At 42.2% G+C, this 27,510-nt stretch overlaps 1 protein-coding gene across 2 annotated transcripts in view; it reads right to left on the reverse strand.

Moving 5' to 3' along the window:
- MOCOS (molybdenum cofactor sulfurase) overlaps window positions 1–27,510 on the reverse strand; it is a 368,425-nt gene that overhangs the window by 43,872 nt on the left and 297,043 nt on the right. For both annotated transcript variants that reach the window (XM_034761386.1, XM_034761387.1), the window contains 2 exons: window positions 7,212–7,328; window positions 3,959–4,369 (listed from right to left, as the gene is read on the reverse strand). In XM_034761386.1, coding sequence (XP_034617277.1) covers window positions 3,959–4,369; window positions 7,212–7,328 — 528 coding nt within the window. The remainder of the gene's footprint in view (window positions 1–3,958; window positions 4,370–7,211; window positions 7,329–27,510) is intronic.

Raw genomic sequence — 27,510 nt, forward strand, 5'->3', positions numbered from 1 at the left:
GATGGGGTATGGAGGTACCTGCTGCATCTTGCAGTTCTACTCCTAGTCATTGAAAAAAAGGCCAAGCAATACACATGTTCACCAACTTTATCTTTTGATAACCCAATCCTGCACCCAATGTCAACGGCAGTTTTGTCCAAAGCACAGTTTAACAGAACTTTCTTCTGCATATGCACAGTCTGGCATTTCTTTCTTTCTTTCTGCACTGCAACAGAACATGTACTCGCATTCAGACCTACTTACTCTCCATGCCAAAATGTCAATAGTACAATGCAGGCTTGAGTCCCATGCTTGAAGTAACAAACCTGACCATGATCTCCTGTATGCAGGCAAAAGACAAGAATGCACTTACAGCAGTATAAAATTTAAAGCCCTAATAGTTTAGTCCGTTTAGAGATGTTCCACCATCATCAAAAAATAGAATCCAAATTATAAGTGGTAAAAACTTTTTTAATCCTCCGTTAACTACAAAATGGCCAAAGGGATTTTACTTTTAAAAATTGAAATTGAACTGAAAGTCTAAAGAACTAAAACCTTGTAACCAGTGACCAAGCATAGAAAATTTCAATCAAAAGGGCAAATGTTTCAGGAAGTTATGAGCTTTGTGATGACCAGTGTTAGAACAGATGTTTGGCAACATTAACTGAAACAGTCCCTACTACTAGGATCACTATATCAGGAGACTGGCAAAGTTTGTGATTTTCTGTATTAGCTAACTCTTTTGTGACAAACAACAGAGATGCAGAATGATTGAATTCCGGTGACAATCTGAAAGGCTATATTTAGTTTTCAAAATGTCATTCCTTCTCCATTCCTTTTTGAGAAGGTAGTTCTAGAATGTTTCACTTCAAACACCAATGTGTGTAGCATCTGAGACTTTCACCCTTCAAAATAACGAAGGCTGAAGTTGCAATAGTGACACTTAAGGTATAACTACACTGCAATTAAGAACCCATGACTGGCCCGTGCCAGCCGGCTCATGGGGCTTGGGCTAAGGGGCTGTTTAATTGAGGTGTAGGCATTTGGGGTCAGGCTGGAGCCCAGGCTCTGGGACATTGTGAGGCAGGAGGGTACCAGTGCTCAGGCTCCAGCGCAAGCATCTACACCACAATTAAAGAGCCCCTTAGCCCAAGCCCCAGGAGCCCAAGTCTGCTGGTACTGGCCAGCTGCAGATGTCTAATTGCAGTGTAGACATATCCCTACAGTCTTAGGGAGAGTGACTCACTCTGCAATTAGCAATGAGATGGGCTGTGGAGGTATCTGCTCCATCTTGCAGTCCTACTCCTAGCCTTGAATAGAGGCCAAGCAGGAACTAGATTTAGAATGGAGTTAAGTGACTTCCATGAAATATTGATAGCCAAAGAAATCTCATCTGACTTGAAAAATACCATGTCAAAATAAACAATAGCTTTTAGATTTTACCCTCAGCTGGATTAGTAATAAAATGAGGACAATTAGCCTTTAGGACTCTTTACAAACTGTGAACTGGGGGTTGCTATTTTTACTGCTTTTGCAGGCAGAAAATTTGATGGAGTGATTTGTCATAGGGCAGCCCTAAACATCAAGTGGTGAGTGACAAGTCTAGTTCTGTCTCTAAGAGTTTTGGAGCGAGAACTCTATGAAGACAGGTGTGACTGATGAGGATAATGAAAGGAAAGAACCCTTCCTGACCTGCTTACCTTCTTCCAGTCCCACATCACTTCCTGCTTCTCTAACATCTCCTCCTAGCTGTCTCATCACCAACTTAAAATTAACACAACCAACACTGAACTCCTGGTCTTTGCTTCCAAGCCCTTTCCATTCCCCCTATTCTCTGTCACTCTTGATAGCACCTCCATTCTCCACATGGCTGGAACCCATAATCCGGGCGTCTTCTCAACTCTTAACCCTCCCATCCAGGCCTGCTTCCATGCTGTTCTTTATGCATAAAACATCCTTCCTGAACTGATCAGCAAGGCCATTTTACGCTCTTTCTACCAATCCCTCCTCAGACCCCATCTCTACTCTGCCATGTATAAGAAAGGGACCAATTAATGCTGGCCAGTTTGAGAAACAGGTGAGGATAGCTGAAACTTAGATATATATAAACTCCAATATCTAATGCACATAAAGCATGTATATACTTAATTGTGTGTCCACGTTGTTGCCCAGATTCTCAAAGGTATTTAAATGGGAGGTAGATGTCTAAATACCTCAGAGGATCTGGGCCTGTGTCTATTTGTGCTTAGCACACTGGACCTGATGCTGATTGAGCCTCTGTCCACAGCTTCAATGCAAGTGTCAAATACTAAACAACTATAAATTACATTTCTAGTACTATTAAAAGCTGACTGTAAACTTGGGAGGCTGGATGGCCATCTGTCCTGGATGGTTTAGACACAACAAGTCCTGGATTAGACTAGATGACTTTTGCGGTCCCTTCTAACCCTATGATTCTATGGCAAGGCTAACAAAATTTCACAATCTACCTGCAATTTCTCCAGCTAACTTAGATATGTTTAGTCTATAAGCATATACAGTAGGTGCTGCACCACATGGGTGCATGGGGAAGGCAGGTTATCACGAGAGTGCAAAGAACCTTGCTGGCAATCACATAGCTGTTCTTCAGGGGAGTGCAAGGTTTGAGTGAGTTTAGCACCCGCTGTGATGCTAGCCTTGTAGGGAAGATATCTGGCCCTGCTTATGTGGGAGAAATCCTAGTGCACCCTGTCACTCCAAGATACATCCTACCTGTGCCTGGATACACAGCATCCAAATCCTCTAGAAGAGACTTATTGCGGCACAACTCTCCTGACAGCAGTCTATGGCTTAAAGCCCCAATTTAACCCTATGCATGCCTGCGTGGTGTATGGACGTCTATGCAGCAGTAAAATATTTTGGCAGGAGTGAGCTTTTATAATACAACTCAAAAAACTGCAGCAGTTGAATTAAGGTTGAAACATTCTTTTATAAAATGCAGGGTGTACTTGGCTTTTGTAGACAGCTAATTAAAGTTTGTTTTTGTATTTTCCTAGGCTGTGCCTCTGAATTAAGGGCAGTGTTCATCATACGCAAACCCAAGGCATGTTTATATAAAAATTGACTTCCATGGTCACACTTCATTATATTTTGTTTTAAAGTCCCTCAGATTTTAAAAATATGATTATCGTATTGTTTGAGAAGCTATATTTTAAATACAGGTGATTTGTCACCAAGCTTGACCCCAATTTCCACTCAGATGTGTGATAGTGACCCACACTGGTAAGTTTCCATAAGGAAAGTTATACCATTATTGACATTCATTAAATTGCTCCACAGCACAGTGCGAAGCAAAGTCAGATTCTAGGTCAATGTGCGGCGCATACACCTATTTCATCATGCATTATTTAAAAAAAAAGTCGCAGCTAAGGTGACCATATTATTAACTTGGCAAAAAAGCAATTAAAATCTTCAAAGAGTGAACTTTCAAATAGGGCTGCAACACTTAAATGTCATATTTCTGTTGCAAATGTATTTTTAATGATAACATTTCTTTGTAATGTAAATCAGTCTCCTCTCAATTATAACATGTTAATCAAGTTATTTCTCAATTGCTGCACACCCATCAATGCTTGCAGTCCATCACGTGTCATTTAGTATAAGCATACTAATGACTTGATTATAATTTATTCAAGTTTTTGGGAATCCAAATTATTCATTCTGATACATATTACGTGCAGCTATTCTGGACGGGGGTTAGGAAAATGTAATAAATTTGCATTCCATGACTTCATCTAATTGAATTTCCCTCAAAATCTAAATATCCGAGTGTTCAGGTACTTTACAGTATAGTTTTGAGAAAGTGAGCACCACTCCTTGAAATAAGATTAATACTCACCTGCTGTTGCCTTATACTTAACACAGAATATTCCTGAGAAGCTAGGGGGAAAAAATGGGGGATGGCTCAAATGAATCTCTAAAATTCATTTTAAATATGTACCTCGAATGCAGAACAAGATTTGATTGGGTAGAGGTAAATGTTGGTGACAGTGATTGGCTTGCTCCCACTTCTGTATACTGGTATAGCACTATCAGAAACAACAGCCCTGCTAGGTTCAGGTTTCTTCAATGCTGCAGATGAATTATTCCAATGTCCCGTGTCTGAGATGATAGTTTTCAGAGAGTATTTCTTTGCATTGTTATTGGCAGTATGGTCATTCTGTGTAATAGTTTCTCTTGTGGTGGCTTGGGAGGGAAACTTGCAGTCTGATTCAGATAGTCTGGTTGCTATGATGAACTTTAGAAAGGTTTGTGCATCTTCAAAAGTAGACATATAGCCAAATGATATTCTCACAGATCCAGTGGGACGTCCATCAATTATATCTATGTCATCTCCACAGACATGGCCAGCCTAGATTGAAATAAAAAGAAAAGCAATGAGCTATTAGAACAAACTTTTCATTTTTTCCCCTTCTTGTTTTACAACTTTATACTTCATTTTGCTAACTCGAAACAGAAAAATCCATTCCAAAAACAGCATAATGAATACATAAATAGATTAGGAAAATGGAGAAAATCTTTTCCCTGTCTCATTTGCTACACATAATATCTATCTGTTCATCTAACTAAGGTACTTATATGTCCCCAAATACCATATAGGTAAGAACCTTGTGTGCAGACAAACACAAGCATGATCAACCCATACCATGTTTTCCCAGAGCTCAGATGTCAGCATTGCTATGAAATTGCTGGGCTGTATCTAACATCATATGAGCAACATGCAAAACACACTAGAGAACCCCAGGAGTGTGTGAGAAAGAACAAGATGGTGAAGAGCTTTTAGTTTGGCTGAATGAACAATCCAATTTAATCCTACTGATTTATTGCTTAATGTTCAGTCAAAATTAAACAATGTGAACTCCTATAGGAGGGAAATAGTTCATTTGGGTCACATTACAACCGTCAGTTACAAATCTAGAGAATCACAATTCAAATGGACAAAGTTACTCTGGATTTACATTGGTGTGACTGAAGTTTGAATCTTGCCTTTTGGTTATATTTATTATTTCTTCCATAAATGTTTCACGTGTAGTATACATGGCAATCTATAAAATACTAACAATATTAGAAGATGACCAGTTTTCATGAAGTTTAATGGTAGAACACATTTGAACGCTCTTTAAGTTGTGTTCCCATATCACATAATAGGAGCTTTGGCAGGCACATTTCCACGCCTGCCATGAAATCATGATTTACATAGGGCCCTACATCTAATTGCAGCATCTATGTATTTTCAGCATGTATCTAGATATCTGAATTTAATGATGAAGAAGCTACCATATCAATCTGGTCATACATTTTTTAACTTTTGAAAAATGTCATTAGTAAGCTTTTGGGCTTGTTCTCTGCTAATTCATTGTAATATCCAACTATGACATGTTTACAACTGTGAAGTCCCTCATGGTTTTTTGTAACATATGCTGCATACTACCCAAATCTTTTGAATGACAATCAGCAGAAAATAGGTCACGAGAGCGCAGCTAGCAAGTTGAAGTTTGTTCATACTTTGGCAATTTAAAATTTAAGTTGCTTCCTACCTAATATACCTCTAATCTCTGTAGACATGTCATATGCACATATCTTTTTAAACTGTCATCATCCTCTCAATGCTAGAGTACTTTCTTATTGTTTTTCCCCATCTAATTTTTGTCTCTTTTAGACTATGCATCCAATGGGGAAAGACTAAGGGCAGGTATACACTTAAAATGCTGCACCACTGTAGTACTTAAATTAAGCTGCTCCTAAATTAAGAGCTTTTCCCATCGGTTTAGTTAATCCACCTCCCTGAAAGGTGATAGATATGTCAACAGGAGATGCTCTCCTGGTGACATAGTGCTGTCTACACGGGGGATTAGGTCGGTAAAACTATATCACTGAGGGATGTGGATTTTTCACACCCCTAAGCAACACAGTTATACTGATATAGGTCAATAGTGTAGACTTGGCCTAAGGCTGTCTCTACGCTGCCACTTTCAGTACTAAAACTTTAGTTGTTCAGGGGTGTGAAAAAACACCCCCCTGAGCGACAAAAGTTTTAGCACTGAAAAGCGCCAATATAGACCACTGTTCATTCGGGGTGTTTTTTTTATTTATTTCTTTTTATTGCTGGAAGAGCTCTCCCCCGGCAAGAAAGTGAGTCTACGCTGCCCATGTCACAGTGCTGCCGCGGCCACGTTGTAATGTGGGCAGTGTAGACATACCCTAAGTCTTTATTTATTGAAAATTGACAAGCACAATTAGGACACTTTAATAATAATATAATAAACAAAAGATGCAAGATGTTCACTAGAACTGGTCAGGAACTACAATTTCCATTGTGTGGAAAATTCTGAGATTTCATTTTTTTCCATTTTGAACCAGAAAAAAAAAAAAGTCGAAATTTCCAAATTTCCAGTGAAACAAAAATTCAGAAGTCTTTTGTTTCAATAATGTTGAAACATCTTGTTCTGATAGTGTCATTTGGATTAATTAATTTTCAACTTTAACAGTGCATGGTATATATTGTATATAAATATGACATAATATTACAATTAATATGATAATGTTTTAATACAATATTAAAGTCAATATGAAATGGATCTAAATGAAACCATTAGAATGAAACATTTTCAAATGTTTTGACTTTTTTCCCATCAAAATCCGATGAAACATTTTGATTTCAACTAAACCACATTTTTTGACAGTCAAAAAATTTTCAACCAGCTCGAATGAAGCGGGTGCTATTAAATGAAGGTACTTTCAGTAGTAGTGTGTTAAACTGAAGTCTAATGGAGAACAATACAAACCTGCCACCATTATATAAATTGCCTCCCTCCCAAATCTAAAACCCATGCCCTGTGATATATGAGGTATGTACATGCTTTAAACCAGTAGCTCTCAAACTTTTGTACTGGTGACCCCTTTCACATAGGAAGCCTCTGAGTGCAACCCCCGTATAATTTAAAAACACTTTTTTCTATATTTAACACCATTATAAATGCTGGAGACAAAACAGGGTTTGGGGTGGAGGCTGACAGCTCGTGATCCCCCATGTAATAACCTCGTGACCCCCCGAGGGGTCCTGACCCCCAGTTTGAGAACCCCTGCTTTAAACCCATGTTTAACTATACTCAGTTTTTATTCTTCCCCTCAACCCTCTCATTATTCAATCATTCAAGTGATTTTACTTGGCCTCAACAGGATTTGGTACTGACCTGAAGGTTCCTTTTGACATCCTCATTGCTGAGGCTCAAATGCTGCTGGCAGGCGCCAGTGTTACAGAAACATCCTGTACGAACATGTATGTTGTAGAGACTGGCAATCTTGTCCACCTTACAGATTCAGCAGGACAAATAACAAAAGAATGAAAGAGATAATATTAAATATACTATGTTATAAATAAAGGCTGCTTGAAGTAAGTTATTTTGCTAAATTATTAGCAGTTTGGTTGTTGGAGCAGTTGTATTTTCACATACACTATGAGGAAAACAGGTATTCTTCGGTTTTATTATTTTCAGATGAAGTAAAACAACAAAGAAGGAAGAAACTGAGAGAAATAAGCAGTGATCCTGCAAATGCTTGCACACATGCTTAACTTTAAACAACGCATGGAGAAGCCCATTGAAATCAGTTAGGCTAATCACATGCTTAGAGTTAAGTACATGTGTAAGTGTTTCCAGGGTCAGTGCTTTATTTGTAACATTCTGCATTGGAATGGAAACAAAGCAGCAACTGCTCCGCTTGGAGGTGTGGGGTTGGGATCTCCTCTTCAATTAAATGTGTAGTATCTAGCACAGTGATTCTCAAACTTTTTGTATTGAAAGGGTGACTCCTTTCACACAGCAAGTCTCGGAGTGTGACCCTCTCCCCCATTATAAATTAAATTTATTTAATAAATAAATTTAATTTAATTTTAATTTAACAGGGGCTCAGGCTGTCAGTCCCATGCCAATTCGTGATCCCCAGGTAATAGCCTTGTGACCCCCAGTTTGAGAACCCCTGATCTAGCACAATCTGGTCCTTGCCTGGGGTTTCTATATACTACCACAATCCAAATGATAACAATGACAACATCTTTCCTTTGCATATCTATATACTCTATGGTATAAGGGAAACTGTCAGCACAGGAAATTATTGAAACCAATGAGATTTCTGCACACTAGAGATTTCTGCAAGCTTGATGGATGAGGCCATAAGTAAGCAATAGCATGCGACAGGGCAGGCACTAGTCTGGATGGACAGGAATAGAGAGACCTCTTTGAATGTTCCACACATGACCACTTTGTTCACCAACTAGGCTGACCCATTTACCTTCCCTGATGTTATGCTTTTATGTCTCTGAATATTTCTAAAACTGCCAGTTAAAGAAAAAAAAACACTGAATAATTAATGGACACAAATACAATAATTAATGGATGAATCATTGGGATGAATAAATTATGTGAAGATGAGAGAGAGAGAGAGAGAATGAACATGTGAGTGTGTAGGGGGCATGGGAGATCATGTCTGTCTGTACAACAGAAAGAATCTCACACAATGAAGAGACCTGTGGCAGGAGAGAGGGAGATATACTTTTAGGGACCCCCAGTACTCCTATCAAAGCATAAAGAAGAAAGACCATTTGAGAAACATTATGGCTCCCAAAACTCTCCAAGTAAATGGATTTTAACAAGAGATAACAAGGGCTGTAAGGACAATATGGTATACATGATTATTGCTGGAGTATGGGATCCAGTGTCCTGAGTGGGTAGGTCTAGCTCAACACTGCCGCCTGTGCTGCTGTGGGTTTCACTGCCTTATATGAAAGTCTTTACTTGCTGCAATCACACCTCCCATGTGCAATGCAATATAGTATAATCACCTTATTTATATAGGCTCTGTAGTAGAGGAAGTACGTGTGGAGCAGTTAAATTAAGGGACTGGCTTAAGTTTTATTCCTGACTTTGCAGATTCCTGCCTGCATGATCTTGGCCATGTAACACAACCTCTCTTCAGTTTACCCATTTAATACACAATAAAAGTAAGTTCTTGTGGAGCTTGATCATGAGTTGCTGAGCAACCTCAACTTCCACTGTCTCCAATACTTCTGTGCTCAGCACCTTGCAGGATCAAGTCCTACATTTGAACCTAGTGCAGGAATTAATTCAGTCTGTGTCGATCTTTAGACCTGCGCAAAGCAATCCTAATAGTATTTGGTGCACACAAAGCATCTGGAGCACTTTTAGGTGTGGGCACAAGGGGTTTTACACAAGAATGCTTGGGAAACAAATGGAAATATAAATGTAAGACACCTGTGTAAAATGAGTTTGCAGCAAGTGTAAAACACAATCAAGACATTGGGAATGGTTCTACACCCACTTGGCACAGCTGTATTTACCCAAAACTCAAGACAGTGAAAAATCGGGCTCCTTAAATTGTCTGTTAAAATAAAAAAGAGTTGTTTTAAATTAATGGTCCTGGTCTCAAAATCACAGTTTATTATCCAGGACACAAAGAATAACCATGAAACCAATCATGCATTCAATTTCAGTGCATAGAAGGTGAACTCACATGCTTTGTAGCATTTACAAGGGCAAAAAATGCATCATATTTGTCTCTGTTTACATTATATTTATTATTTGGGGGTGACATATTTGATCCAGGGTATATTCTTCAATTTCTACCAACGTACACAAGTATGAATGTCTCTGTATCACTAACATTAAGACAAGGAGTACACTTTGCAAAAGCACTTCAGTAACATAGGAACCTAAGACCCATTGATTGTAGATCAACGCTAGATATGGCAGAGGTTGACCTCAGTGAGATTCCACATGGGAGCTAGTGGATGCTGTTATCCAGGCCCTAAAACACCAAAAATATCATAGATAAAAAACAAAGAAAATGCAGGCAAAAGTGATGTATGTACACAGCCAGGATATTGTTATGCAGTGTAGTAATCATGTCTATCTTTATGTTGGTACAGCAATGGGACCCCACTCCTGATTGAGGCCTCTGGGTGCTATCATGATGTAACTATTGAATAATTATACCTAAGTATATTAACTCATTAATTACCAGAGGAGTTGCATTATTAGAAATAAAATATATATCCTTCAATTTACTGTACTCTATTAGTGATTGGAAAAAACTGCAGGTGCTGTAGCCTCTTGTCTGTTCTGGTTAAGCATTTGTCCTTGACTGAAGCACTGATTAAAAGCATTATATTTTTACTTTAAAAAAGGGGGGGGGGGGCGGAATGGAGAGTTGCAATCATGGTTGCCAACTTCTGCAATGTCCTCTGAATGGGTGAATCCCTGCACCCCGAGGTGCAGGGATCTGTTCTCAAGAAGCTCATTGCAGGCTCATGGTCTTAGCTCCCAATCAGTAAACTCTTGTGCATGTGCTTAACTGTACTCAAGTCTGTATTCTTATTGACTTCAAAGGGACTCCTCACAGGAATGAAGTTACTCCCATCAGTGTGAGTACTTGCAGGATCAGGTCCTTAGTGTCAGTGTAGACTGTACTAAAACAGGTGACAGTGAAAACAGTGAGGTGGTCCTCCCACTGCTTCCTGACCGTGCATTAGTGTTCTTTTGAAGTTTTCCAGAACCCACTGCTTCTGTGCAATAAGTTATCAGAGACCATTGCATTTGAAACACATTAGAAAAACAATATTATGGCACAGGCCAAAACTGCAGCATTGGAGAAAACAAATCAGCATGTTTGTGCTTAAACTGGTTCTGTCCTCTTGTTTCAATTATGAATTGTTCAGTTCTCTAATGTAAACACAATCAAAAGCACAACAGATCCTGATTAACAAGTGCAATGGAGAATCAGACCCAACATCTCTATTTATGATTAATGCATCCGTGCAGTATTCCAAGCATGTTTCTAAGAATCAAAGTTATAGTAAAAGGCATCTGCTGAGAAAGACTGTTGTGGTGTCATTTAACTTTGTTTTGTCAGAAGGCTTCTATCTGGGAACAGTGACATTTTCTTGCGTTATTTTCTCATTTGGATGAGAAAAGTTGTCATCCTGACATAACAAGGGTTGTCATGGTTCTAACGACTCGTGGGTGGATCCATCATTCAGTTAATGATGACAAGCAGGGCAAAAATCATGACAGTTATTTCACTGCTGAAGTTGTTCAGCATTCGGTTTGGTTTGTTCAGTATATCAAAAGCCTTAATCCAAAATTTATAATCTTTCTCAAATAATAACCTCTTTCACTTTGTTTGCTTTTAAAATTACAGGATGTTTAAAGACTGAGTTGCCATGCCCTGACTTCAGGAAATGTTTAGCAACTAGATTCTCTCTTTCTTCTTCCTTTTTTTGTTTGTTTTGTTCTTGTCAGATAAATCATCATTATTCATTAATGCAAAACCTGGACTTTTGTTTCATATAAGCATGTGTCAGAATTCCATAGAAAAACACTGCAACGTAAGATAAAACCCTTCTCAGATAACACTTTTATATGATCGGTTTATATTCGTTTTTAGATTAGACCAGCCCAAGGATTATTGGCAGAGAAAAAAAGAGACCAAATTAAAGGAAGAGAGAGAATTATTTTTAAGACGAGAAAGACCAGTTAAGCATAACCTTTTGTCTGAACTCTAGAGAGCTTTATTACCAATCTATGCAAAGCATAAACTCACATGGGAATCCTGCAAGTAACTCTTACTAATATGAAGTGTTCCTCCCATTGCCATCAATTGGACTACTTGAATGAGTAAAGATTGCACGATGCAATGCTACTGTAGCAGTGTCAGTCCCGGGATATTAGAGACTAGGTGTGGGAGGTAATATCTTTTTCTGGACCAACTTCTGTTGGTGACAGAGACAAGCTTTTGAGCTTACACAGAGCTCTTCTTCAGTTCTATGTAAGCTCAAAAGCTTGTCTCTCTCACCAACAGAAGTTGGTCCAATAAAAGATAATACCTAAAGTTGCCAACCCTCCCGGATTGCCTGGGAGTCTCCTGGAATCAGGCTCAATCTCCTGCAGGCTACTGAAGCTGATCTGGGAGATTTTAGGCCGCTAAAATCTGGCAGCGCTCCCTACCTTCCCTGGCTCCATGCAGCTCCTGAAAGTGACCGGCATGTCCGGCTCCTAGGCGTAGGGGCAGCCAGAGGGTCTCTGCGTGCTGCCCCCACCATGAGCACTCACTCCACAGCTCCCATTGGCTGGGAACTGCAGCCAATGGGAGCTGTGGAGTGAGTGCCCGTGGGCAGAGGGAGCACACAAAGCCACCTGGCTGCCCCTGAGCGTTAGGAGCTGGACATGCCGGCCATTTCCCGGGAGCTGCCCGAGGTAAGCACCGTCTGGCTGGAGCCCACACCCCTCATCCCCTCCCACACCCCAACCCCCTTCCCCAGCCCTGAGCTCCCTCCTGCACCCAAACTCCCGCCCAGAGCCTACACCCCTCACCCCCTCCTGCATCCCAACCCTCAGCCCCAGCCCTGAGCCATCTCCCATACCGAAACTGCTTCCCAGAGTCCACCCCGAACCCGCTCCTGCACTCCAACCCCCTGCCCCAGGCTCAGCCCGGAGCCCTCTCCCACACCCTGAACCCCTTGGTCCCACCTCCAAGCCCAGAGCCCACACCCCCTCCTGCACCCCAATCCCCTGCCTCAGCCCGGTGAAAGTGAATGAGGGTAGGGGAGAGCGAGTGATGGAAGGAGGGTGGATGGAGTGAGTGGGGGGTGGAGCCTCGGAGAAGGGGCAGGGCTCCAGGGAGGGGCAGGGCAGAGGGTGGGGCAAGGGTGTTCGTGCGATTAGACATTTGGTAACCATAATATTACCTCATCTACCCTGTGTCTCTAAAGATTGCAGGTCCCGACCTATGTTCTTTGGACAAATGCTTGGACATATACTGTTAGGTCCTGTTGCTCAGCTTCACCCTGGAACTATGCTACTTCAGGAGTTAATTTAATCTCTTTCTGGGGTGTTAGCATACAGCAAAACAAATAGAATATAAACCATCTGTTAGAGTCTGTTTCGATGAAAAAAGCCTTCAATAATACACATTTTGAAAACTGCCATAAGGAGCAATAAGAAGTATAGACCTATGGGTTGCAAAGTGCAGCAGAGTTTTTGCAGCTCAGCATGTAACAACACAGGCTGTTGTTTAGGAACCAGGGATATGTTCATCAATAAGGGCATGGAAGCGTGAAAAAGTGCTAATGGCAGGTACACAGCTTTAGGTACTCAGATCATCAGTTTTGGTGCTTCCCTGGGTCTGATGTTTAGAACTAGGGTGACCTGGGTCTTTTGTAAACTTGATTTTTTACAATTTAATTGCAAACTCATAGACCTTACAGCATTTTTATTGATTCTACACTGAATGTACATGGTAATTAAGATACTAGGAAGACCTGGAGTCCTTTCTATCAGCTAACCCTTAGTATTCAGTTCTATGTCTGAAGCAGTTTACTGTGAGCCTAAACCTGCAGGATGCAGGCATTTTCTGGATGGGACCGAGCACCCTCATAGCCCCCTTGAATGTAATGAGAGCAGAGGCCGCTCATTGTCTTGCAAGGCTAGGGTCTTTGTGCTTTAACAGAGATAGGTGAACTAGCTAGGAAACAGACATCCATTTTTTACTAAGATCACACACAGGGGCGGCTCTATGTTTTTTGCCACCCCAAGCACAGTAGTCAGGCCTTCAGCGGCGTTTCCACGGGTGATCTGCCAGTCCCGTGCCTTCAGCATACCAGACGCCGAATTGCCGCCGAAGCCGTGTGACCAGCGGACCTCCCGCAGGCATGCTGCCGAAGGCTGCCTGACTGCCGCCCTCGTGGTGACCAGCACGCCGCCCCACACGCCTTGCCGCCCCAGGCATGTGCTTGCTTCGCTGGTGTCTGGAGCCTCTCCTGATCAGAGTTAAAACTTCATTTTTTTTTTCCAGAGGTAATTTCTGTTTTAACCAGAGTCAGCGCTCCTGCTCCTCCTTCCTTTTAATGATGCCATTTTGCTTTGATGTCTGAACTTTTTTTTTTTTTATATATATATATATATATATACACGGATTTATTTGTTGCTTACTGCTAGGGTTGCGAATTTTCGTTGGACGTATTCCTGGAGGTTTCATCACATGACATAATATTTAATTTCTTGAGACTCCAGGACAATCCTGGAGGGTTAGCAACCCTATATTACTACTGTACTTTAACTATTTAGTGTCTGGAGCATCTAAGTTGAGAGGGATTCATGAATAACAACTACAACAATAATAATGTTTAATCCGAATATAAATCCTCCTCCATATTCTAGTGCTATTGATATGCTTGAGAGCAATACCACTACTGTAAGCAGATTTGAAATATGTGGTAGTTAAGATTTATAGATACCATATAGTTTTGCATGATTTTAAATCACTAAAAATGGAAGGCACCCACTTCTATAGGCTCCTTTAAAAATCTCATTTTAAATCATAGGACCCATAACTCAAACAAGCAGTTCTTACTCATATGAGTTGTTCCATTACAGTCAACAGAATTACTCACATGAGCAGAAGTTGTCAAATTGGGCCCTTAATCTTGGCATTTTTATAATTTCGTATGACGAGGATGGAAAAAAACATCCAGTTCAAGAAGCCTCGTCACAACAGTATTTATTCTCTTGGAAGAATGGCAGTCTGGATTTCTACTCAGTTCTCAGACTGTGACCAAACTTCAGAGCACAGTGTTTCTGGAGTAGGTCTGTCAGATGGATTTGCTCATCACAAGAATTTCACTGCACACTACTGATGGCTAGTTATAAAGCTGACTTTGTGACACTCTTCTCCAAATCAGTTGGTAAATTAATTCACTGATTTATTGCATGAAATCGGAGAGAAAGTAAGCTAGCTCTTTTTGTCACCCAGCTTTTGATTGTGAAATGTTGCGGCTGCCAATGATGCATGCTTAATCTTGTTTAATGTAATTTAATCCAGAAATAGGTCTGAAGAGAAAATCAGCACTTGTTTCCAAATCATTATTTAGAAGAAAGAAAAAAAATGACATCTTTGTTGAGTTACTAAGACATAAAATCAGTTTAACCAGATCGTTTCCTGCAAAATGATCTTTTTTGTACAAAACATATACATTCACCCCTGAGGTGCTAATTTCTAGTCGGGACAGAGCCCATATTGTCTAAAGGTCTGATTTTCTTCTGCCTTGCATCTTCTGCAGTCATTTACATGTGTATAAATGAATTGCAAAGTGGGTGTAAAACACTCCCAGATCAGAATGCTAGCAGTTTACACCCACTCAGCACTTACTTTGCTCCAGTAAAAGGAATACACTGGGTACAAGGCAGCGGAGAGTCAGACCTTAAATGTATATTGGAACCTCACATTGGATGCATTGAAAGTGAGAATGGTAATTTATTACTATTAGGCATTTTTGAATTGATGTATGTACCAATTTGTCTACTTGCTTTAGGCCTGGTCTACTACTAAAAGTTAGATGCACCTAGCTAGGTGGCTCAGGGCTGTGAAAAATTTCATGCCGGTAGTGCCGTAGTTAGGTTGACCTAACCCCCATGTAGATGTGACTAGGCTGATGGCTTGGTGGATGGACTGTTGAGCTACCATCTCTCAGAGAGGTGGATTAACTACATTGATGGAAAAACACCTTCTGTCGAAATAGGAAGCATCTACACTGTAGCAGTAGCTGCACTGATGTAGGGTAGACCTTTCCTTAGAGATGGGCATGATCTGGTTCTGAACTTTTCTAAACCTCATGGGTGCTTTGAAGCAGGATTTTGTTTGGGGTCAGTTGCTAATTGGTTTGAAATTCTATGTTAAATCTGGTGACAGGTTTTAGAGGGTCCGTGTTAGTCTGTATCAGCAAAAACAATGAGGAGTCCTTGTGGCACCTTAGAGACTAACAAATTTATTTGGGCATAAGCTTTCATGGGCTATAACCCACTTCATCAGATGCATGGAGTGAAAAAATACAGTAGGCAGGTATAAAAATACAGCACATGAAGAGATGGGTGATGCCTTACCAAGTGGGGGGTCAGTGCTAACGAGGCCAATTCAATTAGGGTGGATGTGGCCCATTCCGAACAGTTGACAAGAAGGCGAGTATCAACAGAAGGAAAATTACTTTTTGTAGTAACCCTGCCACTCCCACAGACCTTGGGAGACACCCCAGTCCTCACTTACAGACAGCCCCCCAAACTGAAGAAAATATTCACCAGTAAGTACACACCACACAATGGAAACACTAACCCAGGAACCAATCCCTCAACAAACCCCGTTGCCAACTCTTTCCGCATATCTATTCAAGGGACACTATCATAGGACCTACCACATCAGCCACACCATCAGGGGCTCGTTCACCTGCACATCTACCAATGTGATATATGCCATCATGTGCCAGCAATGCCCCTCTGCCATGTACATTGGCCAAACCAGACCGTCGCTACGTAAAAGAATAAATGGACACAAATCGGACATCAGGAATTGTAACATTCAAAAGCCAGTAGGAGAACACTTCAACCTCCCTGGACACTCAATAAAAAGACTTAAAAGTGGCCATTCTGCAACAAAAAAACTTCAAAAACAGACTTCAACGAGAAATTGCAGAGCTGGAATTAATTTGCAAACTTAACACCATCAAATTAGGCCTGAATAAAGACTGGGAGTGGCTGGGTCACGAGAAAAAGTAATTTTCCCTCTGTTGATACTCACACCTTCTTGTCAACTGTTGGGAATGGACCACATCCGCCCTGATTGAACTGGCCTCGTTAGCACTGACCTCCCACTTGGTAAGGCAACTCATCTTTTCATGTGTTCTATATTTATACCTGCCTGTATTTTTCACTCCATGCTTCTGATGAAGAGGGTTATAACCCACAAAAGCTTATGCCCAAATACATTTGTTAGTCTCTAAGGTGCCACAAGGACTCCTCGTTGTTTTTATGTTAAATCTGTACCTGAGCTGTTTTCATTAGGAAGTGTGATGAATATGGGGGAATCAGGCACATGCAGCACAAGGATGTGTTTACTGGTTGCTCATAACTGTATTCATTATTGTTCGACTGATGATCTAAGTGAAGATTAATAATGTTGAAGTTTTTACTGTTGGGAAAAATGTCAGCCAGAGAAATGGATGAAGTGCCAGGTGTCTAGCAGATGAAGAGACCCTTTCTAGAACTTCTGCAAAAAGGCAGCTCACTTGGTGGAACTGTGCTGAAAGCAAGTAACATCCTGGAAAAAGAACCAGAGGAGCTTCTGGAAGGGTGGGTAAATCAGAACATGTAGGTAGTCATCCCGTAGGACCTGACCCAGAAGATTTCTCCTGCTTGATCACATGCATCCTATAGAGTCCCTGAGTTCTGTGAAAAGTAGTATCCAGAGGAAGAAGTGTAGGAAAGATAGGAAGTCTGGCAAGAGACCACCCTGGCTTAACCAGGAAAGCTTCAATGATCTAAAAATCAAAAAACCAGTCCTACAAAAAGTGGAAACTAGGTCAAATTACAAAAGATGAACAAACAAATAACACAAGTATGTAGGGACAAAATTAGAAAGGCCAAGGCACAAAATGAGGTCAAACTAGCTAGAGACATGAAGGGTAACAAGAAAACATTCTACAAATACATTAGAAGCAAGAGGAAGACCCAGGACAAGGTAGGCCCGTTACTCAATGAGGAGGGGGAAAACAATAACAGAAAAAGTGGAAATGGCACAGGTGCTTAATGACTTTTGTTTCAGTTTTCACCAAGAAGGTTGGTGGTGATTGGACATCTAACATAACGAATGCCAGTAAAAATAAGGCAGGATCAGAAGCTAAAATAGGGAAAGAACAAGTTAAAAATTACTTAGACAAATTAGATGTCTTCAAGTCACCAGGGCCTGACGAAATGCATCCTAGAATACTGAAGGAGCTGACTGAGGACATATCTGAGCCATTAGTGACTATCTTTGAAAAGTCATGGAAGATGGGAGAGATTCCAGAAGACTGGTAAAGGACAAGTATAGTGCCAATCTATAAAAAGGGAAATAAGGACAACCTGGGGAATGACAGGCCAGTCAACTTAACTTCTGTACACAGAAAGATAAAGGAGCAAATAATTAAACAATCAATTTGCGAACATCTAAAAGATAATAAGGTGATAAGTAACAGTCAGCATGGATTTGTCAAGAACAAATCATGTCAAACCAACCCGATAGCTTTCTTTGACAAGGTAACAAGTCTTGTGGATGGGGGGGAAGCGGTAGATGTGGTATATATTGACTTTAGTAAAGCTTTTGATACTGTTTTGCATGACCTTCTCATAAACAAACTAGGGAAATGCAATCTAGATGAAGCTACTATAAGGTGGGTGCATAACTTGTTAGAAAACCATACCTAGAGAGTCATGTTGGAAGGGCATAATGAGTGGGGTCCTGCCGAGATCAGTTCTGGGTCCGGTTCTGTTCAATATCTTCATCAATGATTTAGATAACGGCATAGAGAATACACTTATAAAATTTGTGGACGATACCAATCTGGGAGGATTGCAAGTGCTTTGGAGGATAGGAGTATAATGATCTGGACAAACTGGAGAAATGGTCTGAAGTAAACAGGATGAAATTCAATAAGGACAAATGCAAAGTTCTCCATTTAGGAAAGAACAATCAGTTGCACAGATACAAAATGGGAAACGACTGCGTAGGAAGAAGTACTGCGGAAAGGGATCTGGGGTTCATAGTAGACCACAAGCTAAATATGAGTCAACAGTGTAACACTGTTGCACAAAAAAGCAAACATCATTGTGGGATGGAATAGCAGGAGTGTTGTAAGCAAGACACGAGAAGTAATTCTTCCACTTTACTTCGTGCTGATTAGGCCTCAGCTGCAGTACTGTGTCCAGTTCTGGGCGCCACATTTCAGGGAAGATGTGGAAAAACTGGAGAAAGTCTAGAGAAGAGCAACAAAAATGATTAAAGGTGTAGAAAACATGGCTTATGAGGGAAGATTGAAAAAATTGGGTTTGTTTAGTCTGGAAAAGAGAAGTCTGAGAGGGGACATGATAACAGTTTTCAATTACAAAAAAGGTAGTTCTTCTTAACCTCTGAGGCTAGGACAAGAAGCAATGGGCTTAAATTGCCACAAGGGAGGTTTAGGTTGGACATTAGGAAAAACTTTCTAACTGTCACAGTGGTTAAGTACTGGAATAAATTGCCTAGGGAGGTTGTGGAATCTCCATCATTGGAGATTTTTAAGAGCAGGATAGACAAAACACATGTCAGGGATGGTCTAGATAATACTTTAGTCCTGCCAGGAGTGCAGGGGACTGCACTAGATGACCTCTTGAGGTCCCTTCCAGTCCTATGATTCTACGTGTCAAATCCAGAAACTGCTCGATGTTTTGGGACTGAGGAATTTCAGTACGAGAGAAGATTTGAAATACTATCTTGATTCTTAATGGATGATCTTGCATCTTCTGGATTGCCTTTTTCTTTTGCTTGGTGCACCTTGTGAACTGGAAGATTCAAGAATTGAATTTCAATAGGCCACATATGCATACCTGATAGAGTAATCAAGCAAGATAGTGTCCAAGATTCAGTGATTCAGCCAAGCCCTGGAGTCTTCCCCTGTAAGGGGCATATTGCCGTGGACCCATGTATCTTCAGGCAGAAGCATTCACTCTCCCTGGCCACTCATTTGCCTGAGTTCATACCCAAATACAATTTGGGCTCATATATAGGATATTTAAAATGCCATCCAGCATAGGAATGGAAAGTACAGAAAGGAAAACAGAAATAAATCATCTGTGACATCATAGATAACTTAATCAGAGCTTCCTCTCTTGGGTACTGAAGCAGGCATATGTAATCCAATATGCATCTCTAGCCACTCTTCAGGATAATAATTATGCAACAGATTGTAGCTGACAAAGCAAAGGTGCATGGTGTGGGGGTGAGTAACAGGGCATATAAAGCTCCCCTGCCATTCTGCACTCCTGCAGAGGGACCAACCTGACCAAATGACATGGGAAACTAGAACTGTGATAAACTAGTGGTAGTGGCAACTCTAGCTTGAACTTTGGGTAGGAAGGATGGTGTAGTACATAAGACTCAGTGATTCAAGAAACCTGTGTTCCATTTTTGGCTCTAACGCAGGGGTGGGCAAACTTTTTGGGTCGAGGGTCACATCTAGGTGGGGAAATTGTATGCAGGGTCAGGGTCGGGGGTTGGGATGCGGGAGGGAGTAAGGGGTGTAGGAGGGGGTGCGGTGTACAGGAAGGGGCTCAGGGCAAGGGATTGGGGCAGAGGGGGTGTGTGGGGAGTATGAGGGGGCTCAGGGAAGGGGCTTGGGGTGCAGAGTGCAGGAGGGGGCTCAGGGCAGGAGTGTGGGATGCAGCAGGGGGCTCAGGGCAGGGAGTTGGGGTTCAGGAGGGGTGCGCGGTGCAGGCAGGAGACTTAAGGCAGGGAGTTGAGGGGTCAGGGTGCAGGAGGGGTTCGGGCTCCGGGGTGGCAGTGGCGCGCATCGGGGCCAGGGCAGGCTCCCTGCATGCCTGCCCTGTCCCCAGCCCCATCCCCACGCCACTCCAGGAAGTACTGCGGCCCCTGGGGGAGTGGGGGCGCAGGGCTCCATGTGCACTGCCTTTGCCACGCCTCCAGGTACCTCCCCCGAAGCTCCCATTGGCTAATGGGAGCTGCGGGGGGCGGTGCCTGGAGGCAAGGGCCTGGGGGCCACAGGGACGTTGGGCTGGCCACTGCTGAAAGCGGTGCGGGGCCCACGGCACCACAGGGGGCAATCCTGCGGGCCTGATCTAAAGCCCCGAGGGGCCGGATCCAGCCCGCAGGCTGTAGTTTGCCCACCCCTGCTCTAACCTCAGACTTCTTCTGTGACCTTGGGCAAGTCACTTAATCTTGCCTTGGCCTCAGTTCCCCATCTGTAAAAGAGGGATAACAGTACTTCCTAAGCTCATAGGGCTGTTGCGAGGATAAAATTCCATTCATGCACGTGAGGTGCTTATATATGACAGCGATGAGGGCCATATGAATACTTTGATAGACTCCCCAGAGGGGACAGGAAGGAACAGGCAGGGTGATAGTAAGATGGAGCCATGCTCATACTCTCGTTGGCCAATGGAAGTGGGCTGGAAGGTTGAAATCGGATACTGCACACTTTCTAAGGGTAGCAGAGCTGCTTCTCCACAGTCCCAGGAGGAATTCCAGCAGAGCCTGCTGCTAGTGGGGATTCTTGCTGATGCCCCAGGGTTTCTTCTCACATTCCCTCGCCCCCTCCTCAGTGGAATCAGTGTCTTAGAACCTCACTCTGGTTCTGTATCTACATATTTTTGCTTTAATGTTCTCCCTTAGATGCTTTCATTTTAAGAGCTGCATGAGTTTCTTTCCTTTATCTCCATCACAGTTTCCCTAGCAACACAAAGCATACAAGGACACTCAAAAGAAGTGATGTCAGACAGCCTCCTCAGCATAGGAATTGATGGAGCTTTGTAAGCATAACCCTTTCTTACTAGCAGTTCAATAGTAGGAGATTTCAAACACACCTGCTAGGATGCTTTTTGCTCCCCACAGAGCTGAGCTATTACAAAGAACAATCCCACCTGATCCCTGCCACCCAACTTGCTCAGCGAGCAAGAGACCTGAATTTGCCTGCCAAGGATGCTTGTTACCACATGCAATCTAATCCCTCTACACAAGCACAGCATATCTCTGGCCTGCATGCTAGGTCAATGAACACAGAGTATCCTGTTGGGAGAAATGACTTTTGACGTCTAATACCACATAACTAACTTCCATTAAATGTAAGCAGGGACACATATTGTAATGGCCCATCTTGTCAGTCTGAGATAACACCACATCATTATAATGACAACTCACTCTGGCTTACTGCACCACAAACAGGTCTCTCCCAATAGTATAGGAGATAACGCAAATCACCACTGTGGCAAGGGTGCCTCTTACAAGATGTCTGCAGCACAAACTGATGAGAACCAAAGAAATTAGTGGAGTTTTAAAAAGAGTCATTGCAACAATGTTTTTCTCCTTGTAATCCTGTTTGCATTCTACACCACTGGTCTATCAGCTGCCCCTGGTTTCCTGAAGTCTTAACAGCTAAATCAATAATGAAAATCAATAGCAAGCAATCACCCCGGTAATTTTTAGGTAGCTGTTGGGAACATGGCCAAAAATCCCATTAGGCATGTTATTAATATTTTTCTTTCCTTGAGTCATCGCATTTAATGTAATGAGTGGATATGTTCCAAAAAGCATTAGGATAAGTAATTCAGAGTCTTTTGACCATCTTGTACAGACATATTCTTTGTTGGAATTAAAAAGTGTTTGTTCCCCGCTTCTCCAATAATATTTTAGAAGAAAAATATACAGTACATACTGTCAACTTATCCATCTACACAATGATAGTTTTACATGATATCTAAAAACACAGGTGGATCAGAAATAAATAGATATTTATTTATAAACTGAAAAGATCTCTATTAAGTTGCTTTGTCTAAAAAATAAACCCATCTGTGCAGATAAGATAATGTAAAAAGGACACCTTTTTGCTGCTTACTATCAACCCACTAGCATCTCTAAGGACACTGATTATGAATTTTATGATAAGTACAGTTATGTCGGTAGGTTGACCAAAATCTCTTCAGTGATTTTGACAAATGGATCTGGCAACTCCTTTCCATTTTTGGGAAATGCAGTAGGGTTTTCATAGTTATAAGCTGCTCTTCTAAGAGCACAGACATCTACTAGTCTGGAGTAGGACTGGCACACTACTGAGAAAGTCACTTTAGGTGTCCTGCAACTACAGTTGTTCCTAAAGAAATCTACTTATCTTAGGTTGTTCCATGGTAGCTATATCTATGCACCTCACCATCTTTAACACACTTACCCTCACTATACTCCTGTGAGGTAGGGAAGTACAATTGTCCCAGTTTTACAGATGGGGAAGAGAAGAACGGAGATACTCATGTTTACGTCTACAATGCAGCTGGGAGCAATTCTCCCAGACTCACGCTAGCCAGACTGAAGCTAGCACGTTAAAACCAGCAGTGTAGACCTGGGGTGGCGGGGGTGGGGGAGAGGATGGAGGACCCTTGAGAGCCTGAGCTGCCACCCAAGCTACAATGGCCACACTGATATTTTTAGCATGCTAGCTCAAGCTCTGCTAGCACAAGCTTGCATACCTGTGCGGCACTGTGGCATATCCTACATGATTTGCTCCAGGTCATACAGGATGTTTGTGATACACCAAGGAATTGAACCAGTTTTCCAAGTCCCAGGCTAGTGCCCTAACCCCAGGACAATTTTTCTTTTCTTATTAACACCTTATTAAAATAGTGCTAAAGGAAAACAAAATGTGCAAAATAGAAAGGACAGGAAATAATGGAGCCAGTGACAAGGAAAGAACAGGAGTACTTGTGGCATCTTAGAGACTAACAAATTTATTAGAGCATAAGCTTTCGTGGGCTACAGCCCACTTCTTCGGATGCATATAGAGTGGAACATATATTGAGGAGATATATATATACACACACACATACAGAGAGCATGAACAGGTGGGAGTTGTCTTACCAACTCTGACAGGCCAATTAAGTAAGAGGAAAAAAAACTTTTGAAGTGATAATCAAGCTAGCCCAGTACAGACAGGTTGATAAGAAGTGTGAGAATACTTACAAGGGGAGATAGATTCAATGTTTGTAATGGTTTGAAAGTGACAAGGAAGGCTACTGTGTATTAGGGAATGTTTCCCAGGATGGTCCTGAGCATTTGGTTTGATTACACCAACTATGTGGTATTTTTCCCACCTAGACTCACAAAGCTCCGCCAGTGCTGGTCCCAAGCCCGGATCAAAAAGGAGGCGGGTTGGTCGATGGGGTGGCTTCCCGTTTTAGCTACAGGAACTACATACATAAACCAAAACTCACAGCCGGAGGAGGATGGACAGCGTTCAGATGCGCATATGACAGTGGATGCTCAAATCCATCGGGAAGTCACCCACTCGATGGTCCAAATTCTGACGGCCAGAAAGAGTACATCCATAGCTACTTGGAATGTACGAACTCTAAATAGTGCAAGAAAATTAGCACAGGTAATCAAAGAAATGGATAGATATAAAATTGACATCCTAGGACTTTGTTAGAGTGGAAAGTTAGATGGAAAGATCAAGGTCTAACAACATCTGGAGAAAAAACAATGTTATATTCAGGGGGAACCAAACATGAGAGGTGTAGGAATCATCATGAATAGCACCGCAAAGAAATCACTTATGAATTGGCAGCCAATATCAAATAAGCTACTGGCAGCTAGATTCCATTCTCGGCACATTAAGTGCACTATAGTCCAGGCATATGCTTCAACAAATGATGCAGATGAACAGGACAAAGAGATTCTATACAGAATTGAATGATGTAATGAAAGAAATACCAAACCACGATCTTGTCCTGGTTATGGGAGATTTTAATGCCGAGATCGGAAATGAAAGAAGAGGTCGGGAAACAGTCATCTACAATTCTTTCTTCCAACATAAAAATATACACAAAAAGACATAGATTTCACCAAATGGCCGTACGCAAAATGAGATAGACTATATCTGTGTTAGTTAGAGGTGGAAAACATCAGTGTTCGACACAAGAATATTCAGAGGAGCAGATATAGTGAGCGATCACTATTTGCTGAAAGCAAACATCAAATAAAGTTTAAAGCACTTAAAAAGAAAGAACACAGACTCAGATTATTCAATACACAGAAACTACAAGATTGCAGGATGCAAAAAGAGTACCAGATTGAGGTCAAGAATAGGTTTGAGGCCCTTAAAGATCTTGAAGAAAACGAAGTGGAAAAATACTGGGATCTTTTCAAAACAGCTATGCTAGAAGCAGCTGAAAAGATAATTGGTAGAAAGAGAGGAAGCAATAAAGAACCGTGGATCTCAGAAGAAACATGGAAAATTATAGACAAAAGAAGAAAACAAAAGGCTCGAGTACTACAACATGCGAATGAAGAAACAAAAACTTACAGGAACTTTGACAAAGCAGTAAAGAAATAATGCAAAAAAGATAAGCAAACTTGTATAGAAAGTTAGGCTAGTGAAGCTGAAGAAGCAGGGGAAAGAAACGATACAAGAACAGTCTACACTAGCAGTCTCGAAACTTTTTTGATCGCGCACCCCTATCAGTAAAAATTTTTTGAGCACGCACCCCCAATATATGTATATTTATTTATGTATAAATTATATACATGTACTACTATACTAATATATTATGTACATTATGGAGATATCCTATCTCCTAGAACTGGAAGGGACCTTGAAAGGTCATCGAGTCCAGCCCTCTGCCTTCACTAGCAGGACCAAGTACTGATTTCTGCCCCAGATCCCTAAGTGGCCCCCTCAAGGATTGAGTTCACAACCCTGGGTTTAGCAGGCCAATAGAAATTAAAAAAGGATGAGATAAAGATGAAATAAACAATACTTTTAATTTTTTATTGTATTTTATTTATTAATGATACAAAAAACCTTTTTGCTCTCACAAAAAAAAATTAATATTTTTAGTGAGAGCAATGTGATTGAATATGCTTCATTATTTCTGAAAATCTTGGTTTAACACTTTGTGATACAGCGATTCAAAGGTCTGGATTAGGGTTGAGTGCTGGAGGGGGCTCAGGGTGGGGTGCGGGGTCTGGGAGGGAGTTAGGGTGCTGGAGGGCGCTCAGGGTGGGGGTGCGGGAGGAGGCTCGGGGCTGGGGCAGGCAGGAGGTGCAGAGCACTTACCTGGGGCTGCTCCTGTTTGGTGCAGCAACAGAGGGTCCTGTGGCACCTTTAAGACTAACAGAAGTATTGGGAGCATAAGCTTTCATGGGTAAGAACCTCACTTCTTCAGATGCAAGTGAGGTTCTTACCCACGAAAGCTTATGCTCCCAATACTTCTGTTAGTCTCAAAGGTGCCTGTCATAACTATAAAGGGAAGGGTAATAGCTGTCCTGTGTACAGTACTATAAAATCCCTCCTGGCCAGAGACTCCAAAATCCTTTTCCCTGTAAAGGGTTAAGAAGCTCAGGTAACCTGGCTGGCATCTGACCTAAAGGATAAATAAGGGGACAAGATACTTTCAAATCTTGGGGGGGGAAGGCTTTTGTTTGTGTTCTTTGTTTGGGAGTGTGTTCGTTCTCGGGACTGAGAGGGACCAGACATCAATCCAGGTTCTCCACATCTTTCTAAACAAGTCTCTCCTATTTCAAACTTGTAAGTAAATAGCCAGGCAAGGCGTGTTAGTTTTCCTTTGTTTTCTCAACTTGTAAATGTACCTTTTACTAGAGTGTTTATCTTTGTTTGCTGTACTTTGAACCTGAGACTAGAGGGGAGTCCTCTGAGCTCTTTAAGTTTGATTACCCTGTAAGGTTAATTTCCATACTGATTTTACAGAGATGATTTTTACCTTTTTTTTCTTTAATTAAAAGCTTTCTTTTTAGAACCTGATTGATTTTTCCTTGTTTTAAGATCCAAGGGGTTTGCATCTTGATTCACCAGGAGTTGGTGGGAGGAAGGAGGGGGAATGGTTAATTTCTCCTTGTTTTAAAATCCAAGGGGTTTGGATCTGTATTCACCAGGGAATTGGTGAAGGTTTTTCAAGGCTTCCCAGGGAGGGAAAAATTGAAATGGTGGCAGCGGAACCAGAGATAAGCTGGTAGTTAAGCTTAGAAGTTTTCATGCAGGCCCCTACATTTGTACCCTAAAGTTCAAAGTGGGGATCCAGCCTTGACAGTGCCACAGGACCCTCCGTTGCTTTTTACAGATTCAGACTAACACGGCTACCCCTCTGATGTTTGGTGCAGGTGGCTCTGCGCAGCACCGCCCCCATGGCCACCATTCTGGGAGCTGCCCCCCCCCCCCCGACAGCGCCACCAGGAACGCTGAGGCTTTAGCGGCTGCAGGGCCCTGGCCTAACGGGGCCCCGGAGCCCTGGCCAGCAGCTCTAAAGCCCCTTTCAGAATGCGGCCCTGTGAGTACAGGCCGGAGGACTCAGGAGGAGCAGGGGCAGCAGTGCAGCCAGCGGCCGGAAAGAAGCAGCGCTTTCCCCTTCAAAGCGCCATTTCTCTCCAGCCGGCTTTGAAGGGGAAAGCGCTGCTTCTTTATGGCCGCTGGCTGTGCGGCTGCCCCTGCTCTTCCACGGGCTGGAGGACTCAGGGCCACATTCTGAAAGGGGATTTAGAGCTGCAGGCCAGAGCCCCGGGGCCCCCTTAGCCCAGGGCACTGCAGCCCCTAAAGCCCCTGTGTTCCGGGTGGCCCTGCCTGCGGGGGCGGGGGGGACACACGACAGCTTCCCTGCTCGCTCGTTCCCTCCCTCCTCCGGCCGCCCTTCCCACCCCCCTGGCGGTGCTCCTCCTGCCGTGCCCCCCAAGGGATCGTCTTGCGCACCCCCTGGGGTGCATGCACCCCTCTTTGGAGACCACTGGTCTACACGCTCCTGAAACAGTTAACACGATATGGATCAAGATTTAGAAGTGTCCCAGTGAAAGGGAAACAAGGAGAAATTTTGAAAACACAGGAGGAACAAGAAAATAGATGGGTGGAAC

Source organism: Trachemys scripta, chromosome 2, assembly GCF_013100865.1.
Source record: "Trachemys scripta elegans isolate TJP31775 chromosome 2, CAS_Tse_1.0, whole genome shotgun sequence".
NCBI classification, from domain to species: domain Eukaryota; kingdom Metazoa; phylum Chordata; order Testudines; family Emydidae; genus Trachemys; species Trachemys scripta.